This window comes from Mauremys reevesii, linkage group 4 (genome assembly GCF_016161935.1).
Source record: "Mauremys reevesii isolate NIE-2019 linkage group 4, ASM1616193v1, whole genome shotgun sequence".
NCBI classification, from domain to species: Eukaryota; Metazoa; Chordata; order Testudines; family Geoemydidae; genus Mauremys; species Mauremys reevesii.
Window position 1 is genome coordinate 105029958 of NC_052626.1, and position 26219 is coordinate 105056176.

The 26219-nt window shown below is 44.5% G+C and overlaps 1 protein-coding gene and 1 long non-coding RNA gene across 4 annotated transcripts in view; one reads left to right on the top strand and one right to left on the bottom strand.

The window, feature by feature from the left end:
- The window catches only part of GTF2H1 (general transcription factor IIH subunit 1), a 42669-nt gene extending 23540 nt beyond the window's left edge, over positions 1 to 19129 (top strand). For 2 of the 3 annotated variants that reach the window (XM_039533589.1, XM_039533588.1), the window contains exons 10-15: positions 288 to 376; positions 1688 to 1805; positions 8463 to 8553; positions 11913 to 12028; positions 14724 to 14816; positions 16176 to 19129. In XM_039533589.1, the coding sequence (XP_039389523.1) occupies positions 288 to 376; positions 1688 to 1805; positions 8463 to 8553; positions 11913 to 12028; positions 14724 to 14816; positions 16176 to 16262 (594 nt within the window). In that variant the 3' untranslated portion in view covers positions 16263 to 19129. The remainder of the gene's footprint in view (positions 1 to 287; positions 377 to 1687; positions 1806 to 8462; positions 8554 to 11912; positions 12029 to 14723; positions 14817 to 16175) is intronic. The other variant, XM_039533587.1, reaches the window with a different exon arrangement.
- Positions 1 to 26219, bottom strand: part of LOC120402968 — a 63517-nt gene that overhangs the window by 15117 nt on the left and 22181 nt on the right. The window lies entirely within an intron of this gene.

A 26219-nucleotide genomic window follows, 5' to 3' on the forward strand; every position in this document is an offset into this window, starting at 1 on the left:
TCCCCCTATGCCATGGCAAATAGTATAGGGCTCTTGTGGCCTTCACAGCCAGTGTCACTGAAAACTGTGCTAGGCAGCCAAACCCACCTATACACCTCTTCTCCCAACCTACACTAGTGATGCACTGCCAGAGCAGAGGATCTGAGCCACATGGGCTTTTTTTCATTTATCTTGTTTTTTTACCATTCTCTTACCAAGAGACTATGGACAAGGAAAAAAGCACGGTCTACGTGTGTGCAACTATACCATAAGTAATTAGTTTTGATTTGTCTCTCATTATATCACAGGTGAAGCTACAGGAGGCTATTGAATATGAAGATTTAGGAAAGAATAATAGCATTAAAACTATTGCACTAAACCTAAAGAAATCTGATCGGTAAGTTCAATGAATAAAAGAAAACTGCAGTTCTTTGGATGTTTCAACATATTAAAACTAGATCACAAAGAGATTTGTATTATTCAGAATCAGTCTGTCCCTAATCTGCTTTGTATTTTACATGGCATTTGAGTGCTTCTAGATTAAAATTTAATTAATCTGAAACCTTGTTTAAACACATTTAAGTAGTTGCCATTTTCAAAACTGCATCTTTAGTTCATACTGACTTTTGTTAATTTAGTAAACCTATTACAAACTATTGCTAGAAGAGATCCATAATTTTAGTCTGATTATGAAAGTCTAACAAATATACCTTATTAGTGTAGTTTGAGACATCTTATAAGCATTTCTGTTGGTATGATGCATTTGGAAATACTTGCGCACTCTGCACAGAGACAGATCTTACTTGGGTGTTGACTTGGGACAACTCTCAATGGTTTGATTCACTTCTTTTGTGATGTGCTGCCCTTTTGTCTTCCAGAACCTAAGCTTTCAGTTTGAAAAACATTATATCTCTTGTCCTGATAGTTGCAAAGATAACCTTCCAAATGTGAACCAATGGTGTAGTGGTGTTCGTCATATACTAGTCCTGAGAGGTGGGACTTGCCCCATTCATCTGGAGTCTGACAGTCTAAGTGACAGTACTGCCAGTGCTGAGCAAAGCATAAAAGGGGTGATGACATTAAGGCTAGGTCTATGCTACAGACCTATGTCGGTATAACTGCATCACTCAGGTGTGAAAAATCCACTCCCCAGAGTGATAGTCATACCAGCCTTAACCCCCCCAAGTAGACAGCGCTTTGTCAGCGGGATAGCTACTGCCTCTCACAGAGGTGGATTAACTATGCTGACAGGAGAGCTCTGCAGCTGTGCCGATGCAGCATAGATCTGCCCTAAGATCTACATAACAAAAAATCAAGAATGGCATGTCCCTTCTCATTTTGTTGTTACATATGGGGAAAAAACTTAAGTTGTAGGTGGAATTTGAAAGCTTACGGTTACTTTTTTTTTACGTTTCCAATCAGACGCAATTTATTTAATTTTTAATAGACTCCAAAAGCCAAATTTGTATTGCACCTAAAATCTGAGAGGTGCAACTGCTACATAAAGGTAATAAGGTAATAATTGGAGATATACCAATCTCCTAGAACTGGAAGGGACTCGAAAGGTCATCGAGTCCAGCCCCCTGCCTTCACTAGCAGGACCAATTTTTGCCCCAGATCCCTAAGTGGCCTCCTCAAGGATTGAACTCTTAGTCTACTGGGAATTAAGTTACCTTGTGTTTTCTTTTTTCCCTTTCTCTTCTCATAGGTATTATCATGGTCCAACTCCAATTCAATCACAGCAATATGCAACCAGTCAGGATATTATTAATTCTTTTCATAGTATTAGAGAAGAAATGGAAGCCTATGTACCCAGACTAACTCAGGTAGGAAAATTCATTTGAATTTAAATACAGAAAAGTAAAACTCCCTCCTTAATACTAGTCCAGATATTTCTTGACTTACTAGAATGATGGTATTTGCAGAGTTTTGTCCCTCAAGATGAACCTGATAGTTTTCCTATTAAATTGCATAATGTGGGAAACTGTTTTAGAAGTGAAGTCTTCAATCATAACAACACTTAATTAAGTCTCAGGGCAGTGTTTTAGCCATACCACTTCAGCTCTTCTCTGAAGTTGTAATATTAAGACAAGTAACTACCAGATTTGCTAGTATTGATGGACAAATCCTACAGCTCTCTCATACCTGTGAGGAAGCTCCAAATGTAATGGAATCAGCATTGCTGTACTGCACAGGGTAGAACAGAAAGCCACACACTGGGACTTAGCTCCATCTTCACCTTCTGGAGCTGTCTCTGGGGGCCCTTACCTCAGGCACAGGGAGGGGAGGGTTCGAGGCAATACAAGGTCACAGCCAGTGGGTTTGTGACTAAGTGGATCTGTAGAACACAGGGGCTACTACATCTGAGGTTGCCAAATGGCTGCTTGTGTGCTGTGCCCTCAGGTTGGCTGGAGCAGCTGGTTCTCGTAACATCCCTTGCACTCAAAAAATTTACATTTGGCCCTTTATTAAATAACCACTATTGTTTGTGCCTCGCAGCTCTTTGAGTGCTTGCTCATGTGTATTCCACAGTAGGTGTGCGTGCTCGCCACGTGCACCGGTGCCGGAAGTTTTTCCCTCAGCAGTATCCATAGCGGGAGCAGTGATGCGACCCCTGGAGTGGCATCGCTATAGCGCACCATAAGGTCAGTTCCTTCTTGCCGCCAGTGGAGATGCATTGGAACTACTTGCTCCAGCTTTGCTGCAGCTCATCTCAAATCTCTACTACTGGTTGTTCAGTAGTACCTGTATCAGTTAGTTAGTAAAAGTTCTAGTTTAGTTAGTTATTCTTCGGCCGGGGCATGCCCTGGGCCCCAGGGTTTAAATCGTGCGAGTCTTGCAGGCGTTTGATGCCCAGGAGTGACCCGCACACCGACTGTCTCCACTGCCTGGGTGAATCCCACATCAGCGACTGCTGTAAAATCTGGAGGTCCTTCAAACCCAGGACAAAAAAAGAGAGACACATTAGACTTCAGGCCCTTCTCATGGAGTCGGCACTGGCTCCTACCCCGGTGCACCGAGCGGAATCGGCACCAGGTATTTTGTCTTAGGCGTGTGGTGATCTGCCGGCACAGCTCTCCCTCAAAAAAGCAGAGGAAGGCTTCGTCATCTCAGAAGCATAGAGAGAAGGCACAGGGGGAGGCTAGACCCACAGGCAGCCCCAGTCTCCCCCTAGGCTCTAGAGCTCTGACTCAGGTCGAGCAGAGCAGCCCGATTGCGTCGACTCAGACCTCTCCGGCTGAAGTTCGCATGCCTTCAACACCGGAGGCCCTGCAGGTGGCCAAAGATGATATGACCCTGCAGGTGCCCGGGGCACTGCCAGCACCCGGACCCTGCGCTAGAGGCAAGTTGCCGCTGGGGTCTCATCAGCCAATGCTGACCAAACACAGATCCCGGTCAGGAAACTGCTCTCGGGACCGCTCATCGCCCAGTGTCCTATTGGGACACAGCCTCCACTCTCGTCGGCCTCCAGGTTGTCTGGTAGGGTGCCATCAGAGCGCAGTTCTAGGCACAGCTCCACGCCAAGTACAGAATATCGGTAGGACAGGCACCAACGTCATAGATGTTCCCGCTCTCGGCACAGCTACCGGAGCTGCTCCCAGCATGGACGCCATCGCCAGTCACGCTTCAGCTCTCACACGTTGAGATCGCCAGCTCCGTGTCATCGCGGATCCAGACATTGAAGCGTCTCGAGGAGTAGCAGCTCGAGGCAGTACCGTTCCTTGAAGTCAGAGTCCCGGTCCTGTGGCAGATGCCGTGCTCGGTACCACCGTGCATACCGCTCGCATGGCACCGACAAGTCATTTGTAATCCAGAGCTCGACCTATACACAGCGCCCTATGCTCTAGCTGAGCCAACCCGACCAGCTGGTGCCGCCGGTGCTGCACCAGAGCCAATGTCAGGGACCCCCGAGGCAGAGTCGGTGGTGCCAGTGGACTCCCTGGTCCCCCATGCATGCCCAGCAAGGCCCTCAGTAGATAACGGGAGCATCCAGACCTCCGAGGGATAGATCGGGTCACATCTCCTCAGCACCGCACGAGGCGTCCGATCAAGGGGTGGACCCTGTGGCACCAGCCGACGTGCAGAGCCCAGTACTGGCCCCCTCCCCAACATTGGATGACAAAATCGCAGCTCTGCCCCCCTCCATACCACAAGAGGACTTCAGGCTCCGTCAGGAGCTGCTAAAGCAAGTAGCATCCAGTCTCCATCTCCAAGCGGAGGAGATGGAGGGACCCTCGGACGCACTGTTTAACGTGCTGTCATCCTCGGCACTAGGCAGAATGGCCCTCCCACTCCATGAAGGGGTGGCCAACATCTCCAATGCCCTCTGGCAAACACCGGCCTCCCTGGCCCCAATATCAAAAAAGGCGGAGCGCAAATACTTTGTGCCAATGAAGGGGCACGAATACCTCTATACTCACCCGGCCCCCCAACTCCCTAGTGGTGGAATCTGTGAACCACAGGGAAAGACAAGGCCAACCGCACCCAAGAATAAAGACTCCAAAAAACTGGACGCATTTGGCAGAAAGCTTTATTCATCCACCAGCTTCCAGCTCCGGGTAGCCAACCACCAGGCCCTCCTCAGTCGTTATGAGTTTAACTTGTGGGGGTCAGTGCCAAAATTCGAGCCTTCCCTTCCCGAGCACAAAAAGAAGGAACTCAAGTCACTGGTGGAGAAGGGCGCTGCTGCCACAAAGGCTGCTTTGCAGATGGCATCAGATAAGAACATAAGAATGGCCGTACCGGGTCAGACCAAAGGTCCATCTAGTCCAGTATCTGTCTACCGACAGTGGCCAATGGCAGGTGCCCCAGAGGGAGTGAACGTAACAGGCAATGATCAAGTGATCTCTCTCCTGCCATCCATCTCCATCCTCTGACGAACAGAGGCTAGGGACACCATTCTTACCCATCCTGGCTAATAGCCATTTATGGACTTAGCCACCATGAATTTATCCAGTCCCCTTTTAAACATTGTTATAGTCCTAGCCTTCACAACCTCCTCAGGTAAGGAGTTCCACAAGTTGACTGTGCGCTGCGTGAAGAAGAACTTCCTGTTATTTGTTTTAAACCTGCTGCCTATTAATTTCATTTGGTGACCCCTAGTTCTTGTATTATGGGAATAAGTAAATAACTTTTCCTTATCCACTTTCTCAACATCACTCATGATTTTATATACCTCTATCATATCCCCCCTTAGTCTTCTCTTTTCCAAGCTGAAGAGTCCTAGCCTCTTTAATCTTTCCTCATATGGGACCCTCTCCAAACCCCTAATCATTTTAGTTGCCCTTTTCTGAACCTTTTCTAGGGCTAGAATATCTTTTTTGAGGTGAGGAGACCACATCTGTACACAGTATTCGAGATGTGGGTGTACCATGGATTTATATAAGGGCAATAAGATATTCTCAGTCTTATTTTCTATCCCTTTTTTAATGATTCCTAACATCCTGTTTGCTTTTTTGACCGCCTCTGCACACTGCGTGGACATCTTCAGAGAACTATCCACGATGACTCCAAGATCTTTTTCCTGACTCATTGTAGCTAAATTAGCCCCCATCATGCTGTATGTATAGTTGGGGTTATTTTTTCCAATGTGCATTACTTTACATTTATCCACATTAAATTTCATTTGCCATTTTGTTGCCCAATCACTTAGTTTTGTGAGATCTTTTTGAAGTTCTTCACAATCTGCTTTGGTCTTAACTATCTTGAGCAGTTTAGTATCATCTGCAAACTTTACCACCTCACTGTTTACCCCTTTCTCCAGATCATTTATGAATAAATTGAATAGGATTGGTCCTAGGACTGACCCTTGGGGAACACCACTAGTTACCCCTCTCCATTCTGAGAATTTACCATTAATTCCTACCCTTTGTTCCCTGTCCTTTAACCAGTTCTCAATCCATGAAAGGACCTTCCCTTTTATCCCATGTCAGCTTAATTTACGTAAGAGCCTTTGGTGAGGGATCTTGTCAAAGGCTTTCTGGAAATCTAAGTACACTATGTCCACTGGATCCCCTTTGTCCACATGTTTGTTGACCCCTTCAAAGAACTCTAATAGATTAGTAAGACACGATTTCCCTTTACAGAAACCATGTTGACTATTGCTCAACAGTTTATGTTTTTCTATGTGTCTGACAATTTTATTCTTAACTATTGTTTCAACTAATTTGCCCGGTACCGACGTTAGACTTACTGGTCTGTAATTGCCAGGATCACCCTTAGAGCCCTTTTTAAATATTGGCATTACATTAGCTAACTTCCAGTCATTGGGTACCGAAGCCGATTTAAAGGACATGTTACAAACCTTAGTTAATAGTTCCGCAACTTATAGCCATTTATGGACTTAGCCACCATGAATTTATCCAGTCCCCTTTTAAACATTGTTATAGTCCTAGCCTTCACAACCTCCTCAGGTAAGGAGTTCCACAAGTTGACAGATGCGGCTGACACGGCTGCTCGATCCGTGACATCTCCCTGAAGACTTTCCACCTGCCAGGCGCCAACAACATGGCCCCTCCCTGGCTTGCTTGTGGCCCCTCCCTGGCTGTTGCTGCTCCACCCGGACCTACTCTCCCAGGACAAGGGCCGCCACCCCAATCTGGCTAGCCTCCATTGACAGCGTGGCCGATCAGTGGCTAGATGTGCAGGAGAGAATGTGTTCGGAGGGGGTCAGATGTGTCCTCCTCGAAAGTAGGAGGCCATCCATGTGCCGAGCCTACCTGGCAAAGTGGTCCCGATTCTCCAGGTGGGTGGGCGAGCGGGGTGTTTCCCCAACGTCTGCCCTGCTCCAGCTTATCCTTGAGTACCTGCTTCACCTTAGGACTCAAGGCCTGGCCCCTTCCTCTGTCAGGGTGCACCTGGCGGCTATTTTGGCATTCCATCCGCCAGTCCACGGCTGCTCAGTTTTCTCCCAGGCCATGACCAGGCATTTCCTCAAGGGGCTAGATCAGTCCTTCCCTTATGTTAGGACCCCTATCCCTCAGTGGGATCTAAATTTGGTGCTATCCCGCCTTATGGGGCCCCCTTTTGAACACCTGGCCACATGCTCGTGGTCTCACCTTTCCTGGATGGTAGCCTTCCTCGTGGCCATCACAGCCCGGCGGGTCTCGGAGCTCAGGGCCCTGACCTGCGACCCCCCCGCACACTGTCTTTCACAAAGACAAGGTTCAGCTCCGCCCACACCCTGCATTCCTCCCCAAGGTGGTCTCCATCTTTCACATGAGCCAGGACATCATCTTACCTGTCCTCTGCCCTAAGCCGCACACCTCTAACGAGGAGCGCCGCCTCCATACGCTCAACTTGCGCAGGGCTGTGGCCTTTTATCTGGACCGGACTAAGCCGTTCCGCAGGTCTTCGTAACTCTTTGTTGCTTCGGCTGAGCGCATGAGGGGCCAACCAGTTTCCACCCAGAGGCTTTCCCGGTGGATTACATCGTACATCCACAAATGCTACAACCTAGCAGGGGTTCCCACACAGCCTATTGTAAGGGCTTACTCGACAAGGGCTTATGCCTCGTCGGCTGCCTTTGTGGCCCATGTCCCTATCCAGGACATCTGTAGGGCCGCTACCTGGTCCTCAGTACACACGTTCACGTTGCACTGGGTGATCGTCTCCCACACCAGGGATGACACTGTTTTCGGTAGGGCTGTGCTCCAGCCAGGGAATCTGTGAACTCCTACCCACCTCCATTAGACACAGCTTGTAATCACCTACTGTGGAATACACATGGACAAGCACTCGAAGAAGAAAGGACAGTTACCTGTTCCATAACTGGCGTTCTTCGAGATGTGTTGTTCATGTCTATTCCACATCCCGCCCTCCTTCCCCACTGTTGGAGTTGGTCTGGCAAGAAGGAACCAAGGGTTGGGGGAGCATGCGGCTCCCCTTATGGCGCGCTGTAGCGGCAGCGTTCCCCCTATGGGTACTGCTGAGGGGAAAACTTCTGGCATCGGTGCACGTGGCTAGCACACACACCTACTGTGGAATACACATGAGCAACACATCTCAAAGAAAGCCAGTTACGGAACAGGTAAACGTCCTTTCTAGTAAAGTCATAAAGACCAGTGAAAATTGTCTTTTAATTGTTGTATTGCCTTATAAAAAGTTTGAGTGATCTTGACTTACATCCAATACATGCACCAGTTCGGCAATATCGTGTACATCTTAAGAATCCACACTAAAGACATCAGTTTGAGAGCAATACTGGTGGACAGGTGCTGTCTGTTCCCATCATGGTTTCTGGAACTTCCAAAGGCAACATAAGTTAATGCTTAGTTGAACTACCTGTCCAATTCCCTATCACATCAATGGGGAGATTACTTTTACACTTGCAAAATTATTTCAATCTAAGGTCACTAATGTATGTCCTGATTAATATGTCTGAGCCAGTGCAATTCACACTTTTCTTTAAGACTTCATTTGTCCAAAATATTTTAAAGTGAGTCACTGGGGAAATGATATGAAAGGACTTTGGTTTTTTTAAGGTTCTTTCCAGTGGTGCTGCTACTAGCAGCATCACAGCCCTGTCACCTGGAGGAGCACTTATGCAGGGTGGGACACAGCAAGCCATAAACCGTAAGTTTTTGCATAGTAAATTATCCTTTAGCCGTATAGCCTATACCAACAACACGGTGGGGTGTCCTGGCTTTTTTATTTTTGGATACAACAGGTTATGCTGACAAAACAAATGCAGAGACATTCATCTAAAATCCTGTTGCAAAGTATAAAAGTTATCAGGTGGAAGTGACAAAGGAAAAATTCTGAAAGAAACTAGCAATCCAGTCTGCCCAATAGGGAGGCAGCAGTGGCTCCGGTGCTGAGGTAAATGGAATTAAGATAGCTAGGAGCAAATAATATTCTGTGAGTCAGTCTGATTAAGTTATTTCAAGGTAAGACCATTTATTACTCCTCCACTAAAGGCCCTGTCTAGCTGCTTCCAACCTGCTGCCACCATTTTGAGCAGATAAGGTGAAGCCCAAGTGGCCACTCTGTTCAGTTGAGGACAGCCAGTAAGCCTATTTTCTCCTCCAATATCTCTGCTCACACTTAGGTGCTTTCATCTCTACACCTGCTTTGTGTATTCTCCTTCTCCTCCTGCTGGCTTTCTGCAGTGGTGGTAGTGAGGAACCACAGGAGAGAAGAGGTAGCGGCAGCACAAATGAAAGCTCTGAAGCCTTGAGTTAAGGGCTAAAACTCAACACTCCTTGGCCTTGGAAAGTATGCCACAGTGTAAAAGCGGAGGGGTAGCTTCTTGGCTTTTACGTTTTCTCTGCCATTTGCAAAATAAAGCTTCATTTATTCTAGGGGAGTAAGCTGTAGATTTGATTTGGAAACAGATTTTGTAACCAAATCTGTCTGTGAAATAATTGCATGCAGTGTAGTTCTAGCTGTGTCAATCCCAAGATACTAGAGGAGCGATAAGGTGGATGAAGTGATCTTTTATTGGACCAACTGCTGTTGGTGAGAGAGATGAGCTTTCGAGCCACACACAGCTCTTCTTCAGGCCTTGGAAAGTTACTCCGAGTGTCACAGCTAAATGGACTTAGCTGTGATGCTCAAAGTAACTTTTGAAGAGTGGGATGTGGCTCAAAATCTCATCTCTCACCAAAAGAAGTTGGTGCAATAGAAGTTAATATACCATCCACCTTGTCTGTATGAAATAATTGCTCAGTGTTAATATTTCCTATGGATTACAGAGGCATAACTGTTCTACACAGGCCCTGTGTGTCCACTTTAGTTCTTCCTCTTTCAACTGATCCTGCATATACCTCCTTGAGCCCCTGTCTCTTCAGCCTTGCAGAGACTAAGCTGTGTCTCTAAGGCTCAGTTTTCACTCTCACTTCCCTGGTAACTGACAGGAAGCATCACAGAAACAAGGGCAGAAGTAGTCACAGTCAGGTAACCACAAGGGAGAGTGTAGAATGCACTTCAGAATGGATGAAAAAGGGGCAATAAAGGGTGGGAAAGGACTGGGTTTTCCCTCTCATGCTGTCACAGGTTTTGGGGGTTTTCCCCCCTTTTTTGGCTCTTTTCTTCCAACCCCTTAATTTTGTATTCTACCTCACTTCTGCAACCCCAGCTCCACTCTTAAAAAATAATACTTTACTCAGCAGGCCACAAGTTCCTCTATCCTCAAGAATGCAGAAAGGGTGGAAGTGAATGCAAATTAAGTGGGCATAGTAAGTTGCTATGTAGGATGGATCTGCCCAAAATGCAAGGTGTAGTAAGACCTTGGGGGTACTATAGAGAGCTAAAGAGCACAATTCTGGTGATGGGGTAATGCATAGGTCAAAGCTTACAAGTGCCCGCAAATAGAATTGGGGAACGTTTCATAATGAAGCCAGGCTCAGTTGCAAGCTCTTTAACGAAATAAAGCTCAAATAGCGGCATTGTGTGCAGCCTCTGTTTGGAGTTCTGCTGACACCTTCAAGGTCAAGTTGTCGATAGTTACTGTGAGTTTGCATTACTTTATCACAGCGATTATTTTGTTATGGCTCTGCTGCATGGTAGCTCTTTGCAGTACACTTTGGCATGGGGAAGGACCGTGTGACTGCTCTGGAGAGCTGCAATTAAGTATTTAATTGAACCAGACTGAAAAAATTGCTGCCTGCCTGTGAGAAGCCAGGAGATAGCAGCATGTGTTTGAGATGAACTCTGGCCAGGAACAGTCTTAGGGCCTGGCTTCACTGCTAAAAACGCTGTTTTTACCCAGAAGTAGCTCAGACACCTTAGTTATCCTGAAGTAAAAGATGCAGCTTTTTTAGCAGTGAAGATGGAGTCCTTAGAGACTTGGGCTCAACTATACCCAGCCCTACGTAGGTGTGTCAGGGGCTCAAAGATCCTTCCCCTCACAGCCCTGCATGGGAGTCGAAGCCTTGCATTTTGAAAGCACAAGGACTCCATGCAGTTAGTACCCACACTGCAATGGCACTAACCTCCCAAAGGGAGCAGGCCCAGCCATCCTCGTGCAGGAGCAAGGGCACCATGCGCTTTTGGTGAGTGTGGCATGGCAGCCACATTCCCTGAGTCAGGCGCAGTGTCTCCCAGCATTCCTGGGACTGTGCCTCTACAGCTCCTTCCCCCTCCCCCCAAAAGAGCCACTGCAGAGAGCACAGAGAAATTTGGGGCCCTAGTACGTCATGTTTGCTGGGGACCCACCCTCCCCCATTTTATCCCCATACAGACTTTTGGGGGCTCCTTGTACTGCTGCTTCCTCATTGACTGGTTTACATTTCTGCTTTTTTTCCTTTGTCTGAGAGTTCCTTCCCTAACTTCTCTTCCTGTGCATCTCAGTCTCTAATTCTTTTCCCTTGCTTCTTTCACTCCTATGCCACCTTTGTTCTCTTTCCTTCCCAGTATTTTTCTTCTCTGTACAAGGTCTCTACCTCCTCTGCCACCGTGATCTTGCCCTTGCCCCTACCCCTACCCTTGTATGTCATGAGGAGGGAAAGACCCTGATCCAGTGCTGTTGTGTGAGTCAGTAAGATCCAAACTAATTTGTGCTGCTTCTGCTCCACAACGAGTGGATTGTGATAGGGTTGCATGCTTCAGGTGGGGAAAGTGCTCAGGGGGCTGTCACCCTCAGTCCCCATTAGAAGAAGATGGAGGATGTAGCAGCAGGTTAAGGTCCAGTGTTCCTAACCACTGTGGGTTATTTTTTGGGTCCTATTACTTCCAAGGGGTTAAGTTTAATAAACACTCTGTTCTTAACTTTTTAAATGAGCCCTAGATCATCTGTTTTAAGAGACTGATAAATAGACTACAGAGAAATAGTGTTATAGTGTGGAATGACACAATACAGTTGTTTGAGCCCTAGCCTGCTCCTGTTACAGGTATCAGACAGCTTTCTCTATGCATTAGCCAGCTCTTATTTTACTTACACATGACATAATTTTAATAACATGCCTTTTAGAAAATTTATTTTCCTGTTGCAGAGATGGTGCCAAATGATGTTCAGTCTGAACTGAAACACTTGTATGTGGCACTTGGGGAGCTACTGCGACACTTCTGGTCCTGCTTTCCTGTTAATACACCATTCCTAGAAGAAAAGGTAAGAGGGCTTGATGGTATAAACTTGCTAGTATAAATGTCGGTGTATCTTGTAACCATAGGTGTGTTCTGTAATGAGACCATTGAAAGTATTTTTATTCAGGCTATAGTATCGCATTGTTAATCATGTGGTGTGTATATATAACTCTACATGTTTGTCCTTTCACTCCTGAAATGATTACGGACAGAAAGCCACTATGTAAAAACAGCATATTTAACTCAGTAAATCTGCTCCCTCTGTGTAATTGGAGTGTGATCTGCCAATGCTATTGCCTAAATCTGTTTTTTGCTGTCTTATTAACCACAATACAGAAGAAGTGGCTGAATTCTTGTGGCTCAGAAATTGTCATATTACCTATATTCCAATTGTAGAATCCTGATTACTGGTAATGAGAACCAGAAAGAAAAGACAATCAACCTTGGATCTCAAAATCAAGATAACAGTTGTAGGCAGGAGAGAACTTGTCTGAACTGAGCAAGTTTAGTATAGAATATCACACACATCCACAGAATCATTGTGCCATTCTAGTCACCTTGCAGAGTATAATTGCACTTCAAAAAGGTTAGAGCTTGGGGACGAGGAATCAAACAAAGCAGAGGATTCTAGCTCTGCCACTGACTTTGTATATGACCTTGGACAAGGCATTTAACTACTGTGCCTCATTTTGGATCAGACAGAGTAGGTTACTGTGTGAAATGAAAACTTCTATTCAGATGTCTTTGGCCTTCTACTGCAAAACTTAAAAAAAAAAATCATAGTACGTTGTTGGCTTGAAGCAGAGAGATAAATAATGTTAAATGTAAAGTGTTCCTGACAAAGATACTGTAGAAATTACCTCAGTACAGTTGTGAAGCATATTATGCTAAGTTAAACCGCTTAAGTTTAAGAACATAAGAATGACCATACTGGGTCTTACCAAAGGTCAATCCAGCCCAGTATTCTGTCTGCCGATAGGTTCACTCCCTCTGGGACACCTGGCATTGGTCACTAACAGGTGATGATCAAGTGATCTCTCTCCTGCCATCCATCTCCACCCTCTGACAGACAGAGGCTAGGGATACCATTCCTTACCCATCCTGGCTAATAGCCATTAGTGGACTTAACCTCCATGAATGTATCTAGTTCTCTTTTAAACATTGTTATAGTCCTAGCCTTCACAACCTCCTCAGGCAAGGAGTTCCACAGGTTGACTGTGTGCTGCGTGAGGAAGAAATTCCTTTTATTTGTTTTAAACCTGCTGCCCATTAATTTCACTTGTGGCCCCTACTTCTTATATTATGGGAACAAGTAAATAACTTTTCCTTATGCACTTTCTCCACACCACTCATGATTTTATATACCATCATATCTCCCCTTCGTCTCCTCTTTTCCAAGCTGAAAAGTCCCAGCCTCTTTAATCTCTCCTTGTATGGGACCCATTCCAAACCCCTAATCATTTTAGTTGCCCTTCTCTGAACCTTTTCTAATGCCACTATATCTTTTTTGAGATGAGGAGACCCCATCTGTATGCAGTATTCAAGATGTGGGTGTACCATGGATTTATATAAGGGTAATAAGATATTCTCCGTCTTATTCTCTATCCCTTTTTTAAATGATTCCAAACATCCTGTTTGCTTTTTTGACTGCCGCTGTACAGTGCGTGGACATCTTCAGAGAACTATCCACAATGACTCCAAGATCTCTTTCCTGATTAGTTGTAGCAAAATTAGCCCCCATCATGTTGTATGTATAGTTGGGGTTATTTTTTCCAATGTGCATTACTTCACATTTATCCACATTAAATTTCATTTGCCATTTTGTTGCCCAGTCACTTAGTTTTGTGAGATCTTTTTGAAGTTCTTCACAGTCTGCTTTGGTCTTAACTATCTTGTGCAGTTTAGTATCATCTGCAAACTTAGCCACCTCACTGTTTACCCCTTTCTCCAGATCATTTATGAAAAGGTTGAATAGGATTGGTCCTAGGACTGACCTTTGGGGAACACTGCTAGTTACCCCTCTCCATTCTGAGAATTTACCATTTATTCCTACCCTTTGTTCTCTGTCCTTTAACCAGTTCTCAATCCATGATAGGATCTTCCCTCTTATCCCATGACAACTTAATTTATGTAAGAGCCTTTGGTGAGGGACCTGGTCAAAGGCTTTCTGGAAAGCTAAGTACACTATGTCCACTGGAAACCCCTTGTCCACATGTTTGTTGGCCCCTTCAAAGAACTCTAATAGATTAGTAAGACATGATTTCCCTTTACAGAAACCATGTTGACTTTTGCCCAACAAATTATGTTCTTCTATGTATCTGACAATTTTATTCTTTACTATTGTTTCAGCTAATTTGCCCGGTACTGACCTTAGACTTACCAGTCTGTAATTGCCAGGATCACGTCTAGAGCCCTTTTTAAATATTGGTGTTACATTAGCTATCTTCCAGTCACTGGGTACATAAGCTGATTTGAAGGACAGGTTACAAACCATAGTTAATAGTTCCGCAATTTCACATTTGAGCCATTTAGTGCTTGTTCAGAGATCATATTTTCAGTACAGTAAGTGCTTCCTAGCAATTTTTTTTAACTGTGCATATTTACAGTAACCCTCGGTACTAGCTTCCAGGTATTTCAAATTCGCAGGAGCAATTTGCTGAAAGCAAGAAAATGTTCATGTGAAGGAGTTTGTACACTTTTTTCCTATTGATGTCTTTCAGGTTATGAAAATGAAGAGTAACTTGGAAAGATTTCAAGTTACAAAGCTCTGTCCATTCCAAGAAAAAATTCGGAGACAGTATTTAAGCACAAATGTAAGGATACATTTTCATCTCTCTCATTTCAATTATTTGTGCACATATTGATCCTTAAAAAACTGACTCATTTATCACAGGATGGCAGATTTTGGTCTCCTGTATTTGGGGTTTTTAATTTGTTCTGTTAACTATATGTATAATGCTTAATTCTTCTTAAAAGTGTGTTTCTCTCATCATCCTCCTGCCCGCCCTACCCCCACGCCCCCAAAAAAGACATGTGGCTGATGGAGAAAAGGATGCAGGGTTATTATATTCTCCTTTTATTATCTTGCAAGTTGATAGTCTGATTTCTCAATGACTGGATGAATGGCCTATTTAGCTAGTTTCCAGTGACTATTGAAAGTGCTTTTAAGTACAGTAACTCCTCACTTAACGTTGGAGTAAGTGTGGTGCAGGGGGAAAGGGGACACCCTGACATTAGCCCCCTGCCTCCTCCCCCACACACAGTAAGCAGGAGGCTCGGGGAGCAGTTCCAAGGCAGAGAGCAGGAGCAGCACATGGCAGTGGGGGGACAGCTGAACTGCTGGCAAGCTGGGTGGCTGCTGCACAGGGAACTTGGGAGCGGGGAGCTAATAGGGGGGCTGCCAGTCCACCCTGGTTCCAAGCCCCCACCAGTTAGCTGCAATGGGCTGCTCTTCCTGCAAGCAGTGGACAAATAAGGCGGCTGCCAAACAACTTAGAAGGGAGCATTGCACAACTTTAAACAAGTATGTTCCCTAATTGATCAGCAACGTAACAACGTTAACCAGGATGACTAAGTGAGGAGTTACGGTACAGCACTTGAACATAAGTTGTCCACATAGTTTTCCTTGAACTAGCTAACTGCATATCCACTGTCTTTACTGATACTCTGCCATACTTGACTAACAAAACTTTGAGACATTTTGTAATTGAAATATTGTGGCCAATTCTACTCTCACATCACATACCCTGATGCAACTCCCTAGGTGTTAGTGGAGTTACTCCTGATTCCTCAGGGCAGGTCTACACTACAGGGGAAAATCGATACAAGGGATGCAACTTCAGCTACGTGAATAACGTAGCTGAAGTCGAAGTATCTTATATCGAATTACTTACCGTCCTTACGGCGCGGGATTGACGTCCGCGGCTCCCCATGTCGACTCCGCTGTTCGCGTTGGTGGAGTTAGAGTCGACATGAGCGCGTTCGGGGATCGATATATCGCGTCTCATCTAGACGCGATATCGATCCGAGAAATCGATTGCTACCCGCCGATACGGCGGGTAGTGAAGACGTACCCCCTTAGACTGAGAGAAATGACAAATCCCATTTGTTTTATCAGAGTAAGGGCACACGTTTCTCAGATACTGGAAAGATCCCTTTGTTTTTTCTTTCAGTTGATAAATCATATAGAAGAGATGTTGCAGACAGCCTACAATAAGTTCCATACATGGCAGTCCCGACGTATGCTGAAGAAAACGTGAAAACTCCTGCTATAAAGATTGGAGAGGGAAATCTGCAATAGCTGTAGGAACACAACCTGGCAAATGTGCAGTTCTGAGATATTGCAGGAACATCTGCAATCTGTGGATTCCTGGAAATGTTCTTAACTGAACTTGCACATTTTTTGGAAAAGGACCTGTGATTAAACTTGAAACTAGGGAAAAATTAAGGAAGAACCAAAACAGACAAGCCGAGAGGCAAAAAAACAAAACATGTTTAAGACGCTGTTTACTGCAGTTACTCAGGAACTGCTTTTGATTTGCGTAAAGAGCTGCTTTCAGAAATAAACTTTAAAAAGGGTGTATTAATAAAATCTGAAACTGTTTGTCTAATTTTTTTTTACATGTGTATGGCACAGGGTAGAACTTAACATTTTTCTTCACTGGATTCTGGCATTTTATTGAATTCTGTTTGTACTTATTGAAACAGGTTAACAATGACATTTTAAATATAGCTGAGACTGTTTTTGCTTCAAACATCTGACAAGATTAGCTGTCAGAAGACAAGCTTTGGCCATATGTTTCCCCACAAACTGGAAGCAACAGACATTGCACTGAAAGCTGTTTATGGTTTGGAGTCCCTAAAGGCACGAGTGGGGGAGGGCACACTTTTGCCTCGTGTCTTGGATTTTTATGCAGAATATTTTCAGCCATCAAGTTTGCATATTTTCCTTTCAATGCAAGGGTTGCTATTGCAATTTTTTTTTTAAGGTGGCATCTGTTTTGAGAAGGAGAGAATGCATTTTCTAAAATAAAGTTTCTTACTAAAGAACTAGACGAAAAGTCACTTTCACCTCTTAGAAGAGAGGTTTCTCCTAAATCTGTTTTTCTCCACTCTTCCTTGTTGACTGTTACACTATTTTTGGCGAATTGATAATCATTGCAAAAGAGTGAAAAGTGTGTGGATACACAAGCTCCTGGGAGAGATCTGGAATCTGTGCCATACTTTGTTCCAAATAGATAAACTGTGAGTTGATCATAAAACCTACCTGTCTTGTATCAAATGTTTGACTTAGAGACAAAGTAAACCTGTTCTTTATTAGTAGGTGCCGTAATGACACACTGTATTTCATTGTTTCATTTTGATCATTAACAAGGCCCATGGTATGGGCTACTGAGTTTTTGACTTGGGTTAAATGTGGCTATTAGAGAATTAGGATGCGTTTAATACATGAGACAACTCAGAACAACAGTACGTATTTAAGAGTAAACAGCCATTCAAATTGGAGACTGACTCATCGGCCTCCAAAATGGCTTACCTTAGAGAGACAGATGAGCATTGGAATGGTATTTAAACCCCACCATATGTTGTCAGTAAGGGGATGGCACCTAATCTTTACAAAGTGTGTGTGTGTCACACACAGTAGCAGAAACTGTCTATGGTGTCCATGCTCTACTGTGGCTCCCTTTTGGAGGAGAGGAGGGTATTCTCATTGAGTAAAGTATGTAAGTTACATGCTTACTGTATGCAATTTGGGGGGGATTGCATAGTCTGATAAGGTTTTTGGTACAATCAGAATTTCTGTCCCTGTCTGCACTGATGAAGCCTTGTTTAGAAATGTAATAATGCATTGTTAACCCAGCTTCCCTCAATCTGCCCTTGCAGATAGGTGCATGTTATCTGCTCTGTGGTAACTAATATGGTTCTGCTACTACACCAACTGCTGGGTTTAGTAAGAGGAACAGTTTTTCTAACCTTACATCGTGAAAAGTGTAGTAAGAGGAAGAGGCAGGGGGAGCCATCTTGCTAAAAATGCAATGTGTGTGCTCTGGTAGTATATGGTCCTACTGTCTGTGTGTAAACAGAGTGACCTACTTTTCCATGAACTAAAAGTAAGCCTAATTCATCCCTGCTCTAATTGCAATGGATTTTAATGGACTCATACCAGGGAGACCTTGACCCACAATAGTTGTGTTTAACATTGGACACCTATCAGTGTTATAAATCAAGCTTTTTAAATAGCCACAAAAATAGCAGTATGCTCCAAAATAAAGAAAAATTAAGTGGCTTTTTTTAAACTATAGTACATTTCTCAGTGGAAAAGCTTTCATCAGGCCAGGAATGAGGAAAATTGATAGTTATATTCTAACTTTCCCTGAAGCTATGATAAACTTAAGCAAGATTGCACTGAATTTTTTTTTTAAGCAATCGCACTGTTTTAACATTACAAAGGTAGGGTTTTGAACATCAAATTAAGTGACATTTAGACTGAAGCAACAGCATTAACCACTCCTGGAAATGTTATTGGGCAAAATGTTTAGTAAGTTTCAGTGCATATGCACATGGTCCCTGTACTCTGGGGAATCCTTGCCTTGCAATCATTGTTTGAGGGAGGGAGATGTTCCCTCTTCACAGGTCCTTAGATTTACATAGATACCAGGGAGCTGGTTGCTACCTAATGTGTCATGGATTAATAGAACAGGTGCTGTGAAGAAATGCTGAAAGCTGCAGTTCTGTCCAGGAACAATTTGAGCTAGGATGCTATGCACTTCGCATATTGCTCTTTCAAATACTTTGGCAATAAAAGATGCAAGCCCCTCCTAAAGTGAGGGAGGCAGTCACCCTCTCTCCTACAAATTGAAATACTCCTTCCTTTAGGAACCTTTCTCCTTTTTTGTCTCCTGACAGCATTGATTTCAATACTTTTGTAGCATGGTCCAAAAAAATGACCTGATAATTCCTTAACTGTTTTGAAACAGAATCATTCACTACCTTGCATTATATGCTAATTGGAATCTTTTATACTGACTTGTATTTTTAAAGGAAATTCATACAACTTGTATCACTGGCATTGATTCAAAGTACTTGTAGAATAAACCCTACTGAATTCTGCAGTTAAGTCTTCTCTAATGCTTCAGGCTGTGTATTTTGCAATGTTCAAACAAATCTAAAACAAAAGGAACTCCGGGTCTCACTCAAAGGCGCTGCATATGGCAGAAGCTGTGCTCTCTTCTTGGCAGTCAAGTGCTTTTCAGAAGAGGACTCACTCATGGCAAAGGAATCCTCCTTATTCTGTGACTGAAACATCTTTTGAAATTCCTCATTTAGCTTTTAAATGTAGGAAGCATTTAATTATTGCTGCAATAGTAGAGTACAATATTCCTATTGCTACTGGGGTCTCTCGTAATGACTTTTCCCAGTCAGTCATACAACAGCTATTGGATAAGAGGATATTGGTGGTATATTAACCTGCTCCCCTCTTAAGTGTTGGAGCCTTACTGTAAGATAGGAAAACCCTAATTGCATCATCTACCACTCAAATGCAGGCTTTGCTATGGTAGAAGATGGCACCTACTTAACAGCATATACTAACCCTAAACTGAGAATGGAAAATGAAGAATTTCATCTACTGAATTCTTATGGCTGTGACTTCTTATAGTGTGACTATTTATACTGGAATCTGGCAAAAAAAAAAAAAAAAGACTAGTTCTTGTGGGATCTTTAATGAGAACATGGGGTTGGGTCCTTCAGCTGGAGGCCTCATAAAAAGACTGATGCTATGCTACTACCAGAAGCACTATGATAACACTGGGCCAGAGGAAAGTGTGCCATCTGTCTTCTGGGCAATGCTACTTCCTCTGCATGCGTGAGTTTTGTTGTATAAAGTCTGACTCTTCTTGATCCTCTACAATTTCTACACAGTCCAAAGTCATAGGGCTGTACTATCACATTTATGTTCCTTGCTTTTCTCAATATAGAAACATCAGCCTTTTTAGGCCCCGGGCTACCTTGATTTAAAATAAAGTTAATCAAGGTGCTCTCACAATTAAGTATACAAGCAATAGTAAGCTGCACCATCTTTAAAAGCATCACTTCCACAGGAGCTCAGCCAGCCACCCACCAACCCCTTCATCAGCTAGAAAACATACCTTAATCGTCTCTAAAAACTTGCTCAAACAGGTATATTTTGCAGCATGCCTGGAAAGTCATCAAATTTGGCCTATTTTGGATCAGAGGAAGAGTGCTGCAGTGTGAGCCCTCACAAAGAACACCTTGCCAGCCCCCTTTCATAGTGAGCTTCAGTTCCCCTGCTGACCACAGCTGTGGCAGAATGGCACAGGGGAATGTGTGATCCCTCCAGTAGGCTAGTCCTGGGCCATTCAGGGCTTTGCAGGTCATAACCAAGCTGCTGAGTGAAAATGACATTCTTGTCAGTTTCATCACAGCACAGGTAAAACTGACATCAGTTTCACTCAACAACTACTTGAGCTACCAGGGACAGGGGTAGCCCTACCATGCAGACTGTCCTGGGCTAGGGATCTCAGGACTTGCAGACTCTTGGGCCAGCTGGCTCCCTGAACTAGAATCTCATACAGTGGGACTTTCCCAGAGCCATACACCCTGGAAGTTTGGGTTCCCCAACAAGTTGGCAGGTGTCTACTGGAACCCTGACACTGATATGCCAAAAGTTCACTGTACCCTGTGATGTTTCCCTGAAACATTTTGGGTTCAACAAATTAGCATTTTCTGATAAAATGGTTTAGTCAGAAAATTTCCAACCAGCTCTATTATACCCCCATGTAGAATGCATTGCAATAATCTAATCTTAACAAAAAAGCCTAGATAAGGGTGGAAAGGTGACATCCGAGCTAGATGCAAATGGGTCACTACTGTAATATGGAATAAGCAGCACTTGGCAGTGGGTCCAAAAATCACCCCTAAATTGCAAACACTAGCAATTAATGGCAAACATACTCCTTTAGTCAAAGGGAGTGACAAGTTTAAAGCCAGAAGGAACCATTAGGTCATCTTGTTTGACCCTGTATATCACAAGCCATTAAATTTAGAACCCTAGAAACATGAGGTTGGAAGGGACCTCGAGACAGCAAGTCTTCCCCATGGAGCAGGATCAAGTAAATCTAGACCATCCATGGCAGGTGTTCTTCAAAACCTCCAGAATGATGGGAATTCAACAACCTCCCTTGGAAGCCTATTCCAGAATTTAACCACTCGTATAGTGAAGTCATCATCTTAGCATATGCGCAACATGCCTCAGGTGGCATCTGACCAAGATTCATCACCAAATTTGGTCCGCTGGTTGGATCATTAGCTTTTCCCAGTATCTATCTACCTTGCTGCAGATTAAGCCAATTACTTCTTGTCCTACCTTCAGTAGACAGGGAGAACAATTGATCACCATCCTCTTTATAACAGCCCTTAATCTTTTTTTGTTTTTAAACCTTTCCTCATAGGTCAGATTTTTCTAAAGCTTTTATCAACATTGTTGCTCTCCTCTGATCTCTCTCTAGTTTCTCCACATCATTCCCAAAGTGTGGCGCCCAGAACTGGACACCGTACTCCAGTTGAGACCTCACCAGTGTCACGTAGCGTGAGAGAGTTACATCCCAGGTCTTACATACAACACTTCTGTTAGTACACCCCAGCCTTTTCACAGCTGCACCACATTGCTGACTCGTGTTCAATTTGTGATCAACTCTCATCCCCGGATCCTTTTTAGCAGTAGGACTACCTAGCCAGTTATTTCCCATTTTGTAGTTATGAATTTGTTTTTTCTTCCTAAGTATATTCTGCACTTGTCTTTACTGAATTTCATCTTGCTGATTTCAGAAGAATTCTCTTAATTTGTTAACAGCCTGCATTCTCCCAGTGACCTCGGTATTGAGACCAATAACTTGTTTGACTAAAGCATAACTTCCAGAAAGGCATCCAATCTTGATCTGAAGACATCAAGAGATGGAGAATCCCCCACTTCCCTTGGTAATTAGTTCCCATGGTTAATTACCCTCCCTGTTAAAAAATTGTGTATACATTTCTAATTTGAATTTGGCTTCAGCTTCCAGCCACTCGGGTTTTTTTATACTTTTCTCTGCTAGAATAAAGAGCCCTTTAGCACCAGGGTATTTTCTCCCCATGAAGATACTTATACACTGTAATTAAGTCACCTCTCAATATTCTTTTTGATTAGCTAAACAGACTGAGCTCTTAAGTTTCATAAGTTCATCTCTGACGTAACTCAGTCATCCCAGGGCTCTGTTTGTTCCAATACGAGCTGTTCCTAAAAAGCATATATGAAGGGAGAAGGGGATTTGCCTACCCAATCCCAGTAATAAGCTTAATACCCCTTGTGCAGGGCCTACACTTAGTTTACCATTGTTCACCATTTCTTTATATAACACGACACAAGAGAGACCAAGTCAGTGCATGCTGTCTTCATTTCTATGATGCTAGCACGTTAAGCATCTTTTAAAAGAAAAACAAAAAACACTAAACACACCCAAAATGTCCACTAGAGGGCACTTAAATAAAGTCCTGGCTGCAAAAGCCGAAACAGCTGGTGGTGTCTACTTAGAAGCAGTCAATCAACATGGGGAGGGAGAACTGCAGAAGAGACCACAGTAAAGTGAGCTAAATTTATACACCCAAAGTTCACGTACACGCATCTATCCAACTTAAACAAACAGCCCAATTTCCTCATTTTAAAACTACCCCTTTGCTTATTCTGTCTTGGTTGTAGGTGTGGTGTCTGTATGGGCCCCATCAGAACGGGCCCTGATCCTTACTGGGGCCACTGGATGTTACTACAGTATAATAAAGTTGATGCACATCAATTCTGAAAATGACACGAAAGATGCCTCAATGAGCCCCAAATACTAAGCTGTGAGCACAGACCTAAGGCGTTCTCTGTAAAGCACCGTACAGCCTCACTGTCTGGAAGGTAGCAAGAGATTTCAGCATGAACCTTCTGAAGCTGCTTTTCCTTCTCCGTGGATTTGTTTTTCAGAGATCAGACATCACCAGCTTCTTCACCATTTCCTACTATGGGAATTACCCTCCTTCCTCCACCTGTGACTGAGCTGGGCTTTCAGTCAGCCCATGCCCCGCTGTGTAAGTGCTTCTTACCCATTTCATGTCCAACCTAGCTTCCTTCTCCTCTCTGGATCCCTCCAGAACACCCCATTAGGCTGCCTACTGCTAGGTTGGACATGAAATGGACTTCCCCCTAGCAATCCACCCCCTTCCTATGCAGGAGTATGGGACAGTTCCAAATGCACTTAGCTACTCAACCTACAGTATGAGGGGGATTGGGAGGAGAATCTCCCTATGCAGACGGGGTGGCCCAGTGAGATGGTCAGCAGCCTGCCTAGGAGTCAGCTCCTCTGGCTGGGGGTGTGTGGACAAACATGGAGTCAGTTGCCCCTGTGTAAACCAATCCCAAATTTTGATAGCTGCTGTTAGCCATTGAGACTCAGTTTATTTAATGAAGCCTGACCATATGGAGCTTGTCTCAGAATTGCACCCATCCTCAGCCAATCAGTCTGCTCCCAAAATCCAGGCCCTGTTAGGAGCATGGTACTGCACTAGGGATAAAGTAGCATCTACAAATACACTGGAGCGAAATCTCAGGAATGTATCATCAGGGGCGGCTCTATAAATTACGGCACCCCAAGCAGGGCGGCGCGCTTCACCGCCCTTCCCCGGTCTCGCGGCCGGGGCAGAAGTGTCTGCGGGGCCAGCGCGCCCGCCACAGTCATGCCTGCGGCAGGTCTGCTCGTCCCGGGCTCCGGTGGACCTCCCGCAGGCATGACTGCGGAAGGTCCGCCGGAGCCAAATGCCGCCCTGCCCCGACAATGCCGCCCCACGCGCCTGCTTGGCGCGCTGGGGTCTGGAGCCGGCCCTGTGTATCATAGCACTGAGTTTACAGATAGGAGTGAACAGGCTTTCTCTCGTTTCCTCTAGTAACTCTTCAGCAATTTCTCTTTGGTCTTTCTTGGTGTTTCACTCTAGTGACTAATCTCTAGTTAGCATGGACTAACAAGACATTCCTCCTGCTGGGATACTTAACTTTCACAAGAAAGCAGAAAAATCTTGAAGAATTCAATTTCCTGGGCCTATTAAATTTATAGTGCTAACGGCAAGAGTTCTGAGTAAAGCAAGATAATTTGATCAAGTCTCCATTTCCACCCTTACGGAATACACCTCTATCAACACAGCACTGCCAGGTGCCTTGTTCACGCAGGGACATGCTAGATTTTTAAAATCAGAACACTTTGGGAGCCCTGCTTCCCAGATATAGTATCCATTCTCTGCTGTCACGCATGCAATGTTTGTGCCTGGCTGCTGAAATCGGGTAGGAAAAGACGACTTGTTTTCTAGGATATTTTTTTCATTTGATGAGTAGTTCCTAAGAGTGGACCATATGGGGCTGCCTGCATAAGCATGCTCTGTATGCCCTGCATGCTCCAGGAAATGTAAATGCTCAGTCATATCAAGATAAGCTGGATTCAGCATTAGTCAGATAGGAAGTCTGATTTTACAGTCACTAGGCAGGGTTTAGAGCCACACCCATAGGATAAATGAAAAATGTAAGAGATTTCTAACCAGGAACTGGCTATTTCTGGGCCAATGCATCAGAGCTTTCCATTTGAATCACTAGATGGCTGCATTTTGTACAGTGTTTTTCAACTTGCTGTATCCCAACCTGCCCCACAGAGTCAGGTAAAACTACAAACTGTGTGTGGCAGGAAACTGGTGCTTTTGTTGTTGCTACTACAGTATAAACTAGACCAGTGGTTCTCAACCAGGGAGCAGTCTCCCAGGGGGTACATCAACCCATCTAGATATCTGCCTAGTTTTACAACAGGCTACATAAAAAGCACTACTGAAGTCAGTACAAACTAGAATGTCATACAGCCAATGACTTGTTCATAGTGCTCTATGTACTATACACTGATATGTAAGTACAATATTTATATTCCAATTGATTTATATTTATATGGTAGAAATGAGAAAGTCAGCAGTTTTTACTAGTGTGTTGTGACACGTCCGTATTTTTATGTCTGATTTTGTAAGCAAGTAGTAAGTGAGGTGAAACTTGAGGGTATGCAAGACAAATCAGACTCCTGCAAGGGGGTACAGTAGTCTGGAAAGGTTGAGAGCTACTGAACTAGAGACTGTAATGGAGATTGGGGCCCATTGTGCTAAGCGCTGTAGATATGCCTCCAAAGAGAGCGTTCCTGCCCCGAAGAGTTTGATGATCTCTATCCAGTTCCCAGAACAAAATACTGTGCTGAGGCCTGATTTCCTTATTGGGAGTTTGACCTGAGTAAAGAATGAAAGGAATGGCTCAAAACTGGCTCCTTTGCTGGTAGCTGCGGGAGAGAGGCCAGGGTTTGACTGCATCATGGAGCCTGAACAACGCTTTTCCCCTAAAGCTGGTCCCCCTCTAGATAAAAGTTGGGACACTGCTGGGACAATATTGGAAACATGCAGGGCCAGATTTACACCTTACATGCCCTTAGGCACAGCACCTTCAGCGCCCCCCTGCCTACAGCTGAGCTTTCTGTTGCACCGTTTGAGAGATGTAAGGCACCCCTAGGACCATGCCTACTGCGCCTAATTAGAAATCCAGCCCTGGGAACATGCTGGAATCTGGACCGCTGATGCTTGGGCAGGCCAGAGAGAAAAGGGAGCTGCTATCTTGAAGGCGAGGGGAGACACTGGCACAGATGAGGACTTGAGCAAAGGTGGAGTCAAATCAGTGGCTGATATGGGCAGTGTTGAGGAAGTGATAACAGGCAGATCTAGGAGAACTCAGGGTCCAGGATGGTGCTGTGGTTACAGGCGGGGGAGGCCGGTGGCTGGGAGATAGACAACAGAGCAGTACGCATAAGGATATGCCCCTTGCTCGAGGGCTTATCATAATGCAGATCATTCCTAACCTGAGTCCACGGGGAAAGGAATGGGTTACGTGAGCACTGAAATTTTGGAGAGCGAAATGATATTTAGGTTCTGATAGCTTTGGGGACGCTTCTTCCTTTGGAGAGCTTATCTGATCTTGATAAGCACATAGAGACATCTTCCCTGTTGCAGATGTTGATGAATGCATTCCTAGAGCGACCTGAGGGACCCACAGCCCCTCTGAAGCAGCAGGGAAAGGCAGTGCCTACCTCGCTGCTGGACAGAACAAGCTTTCATCC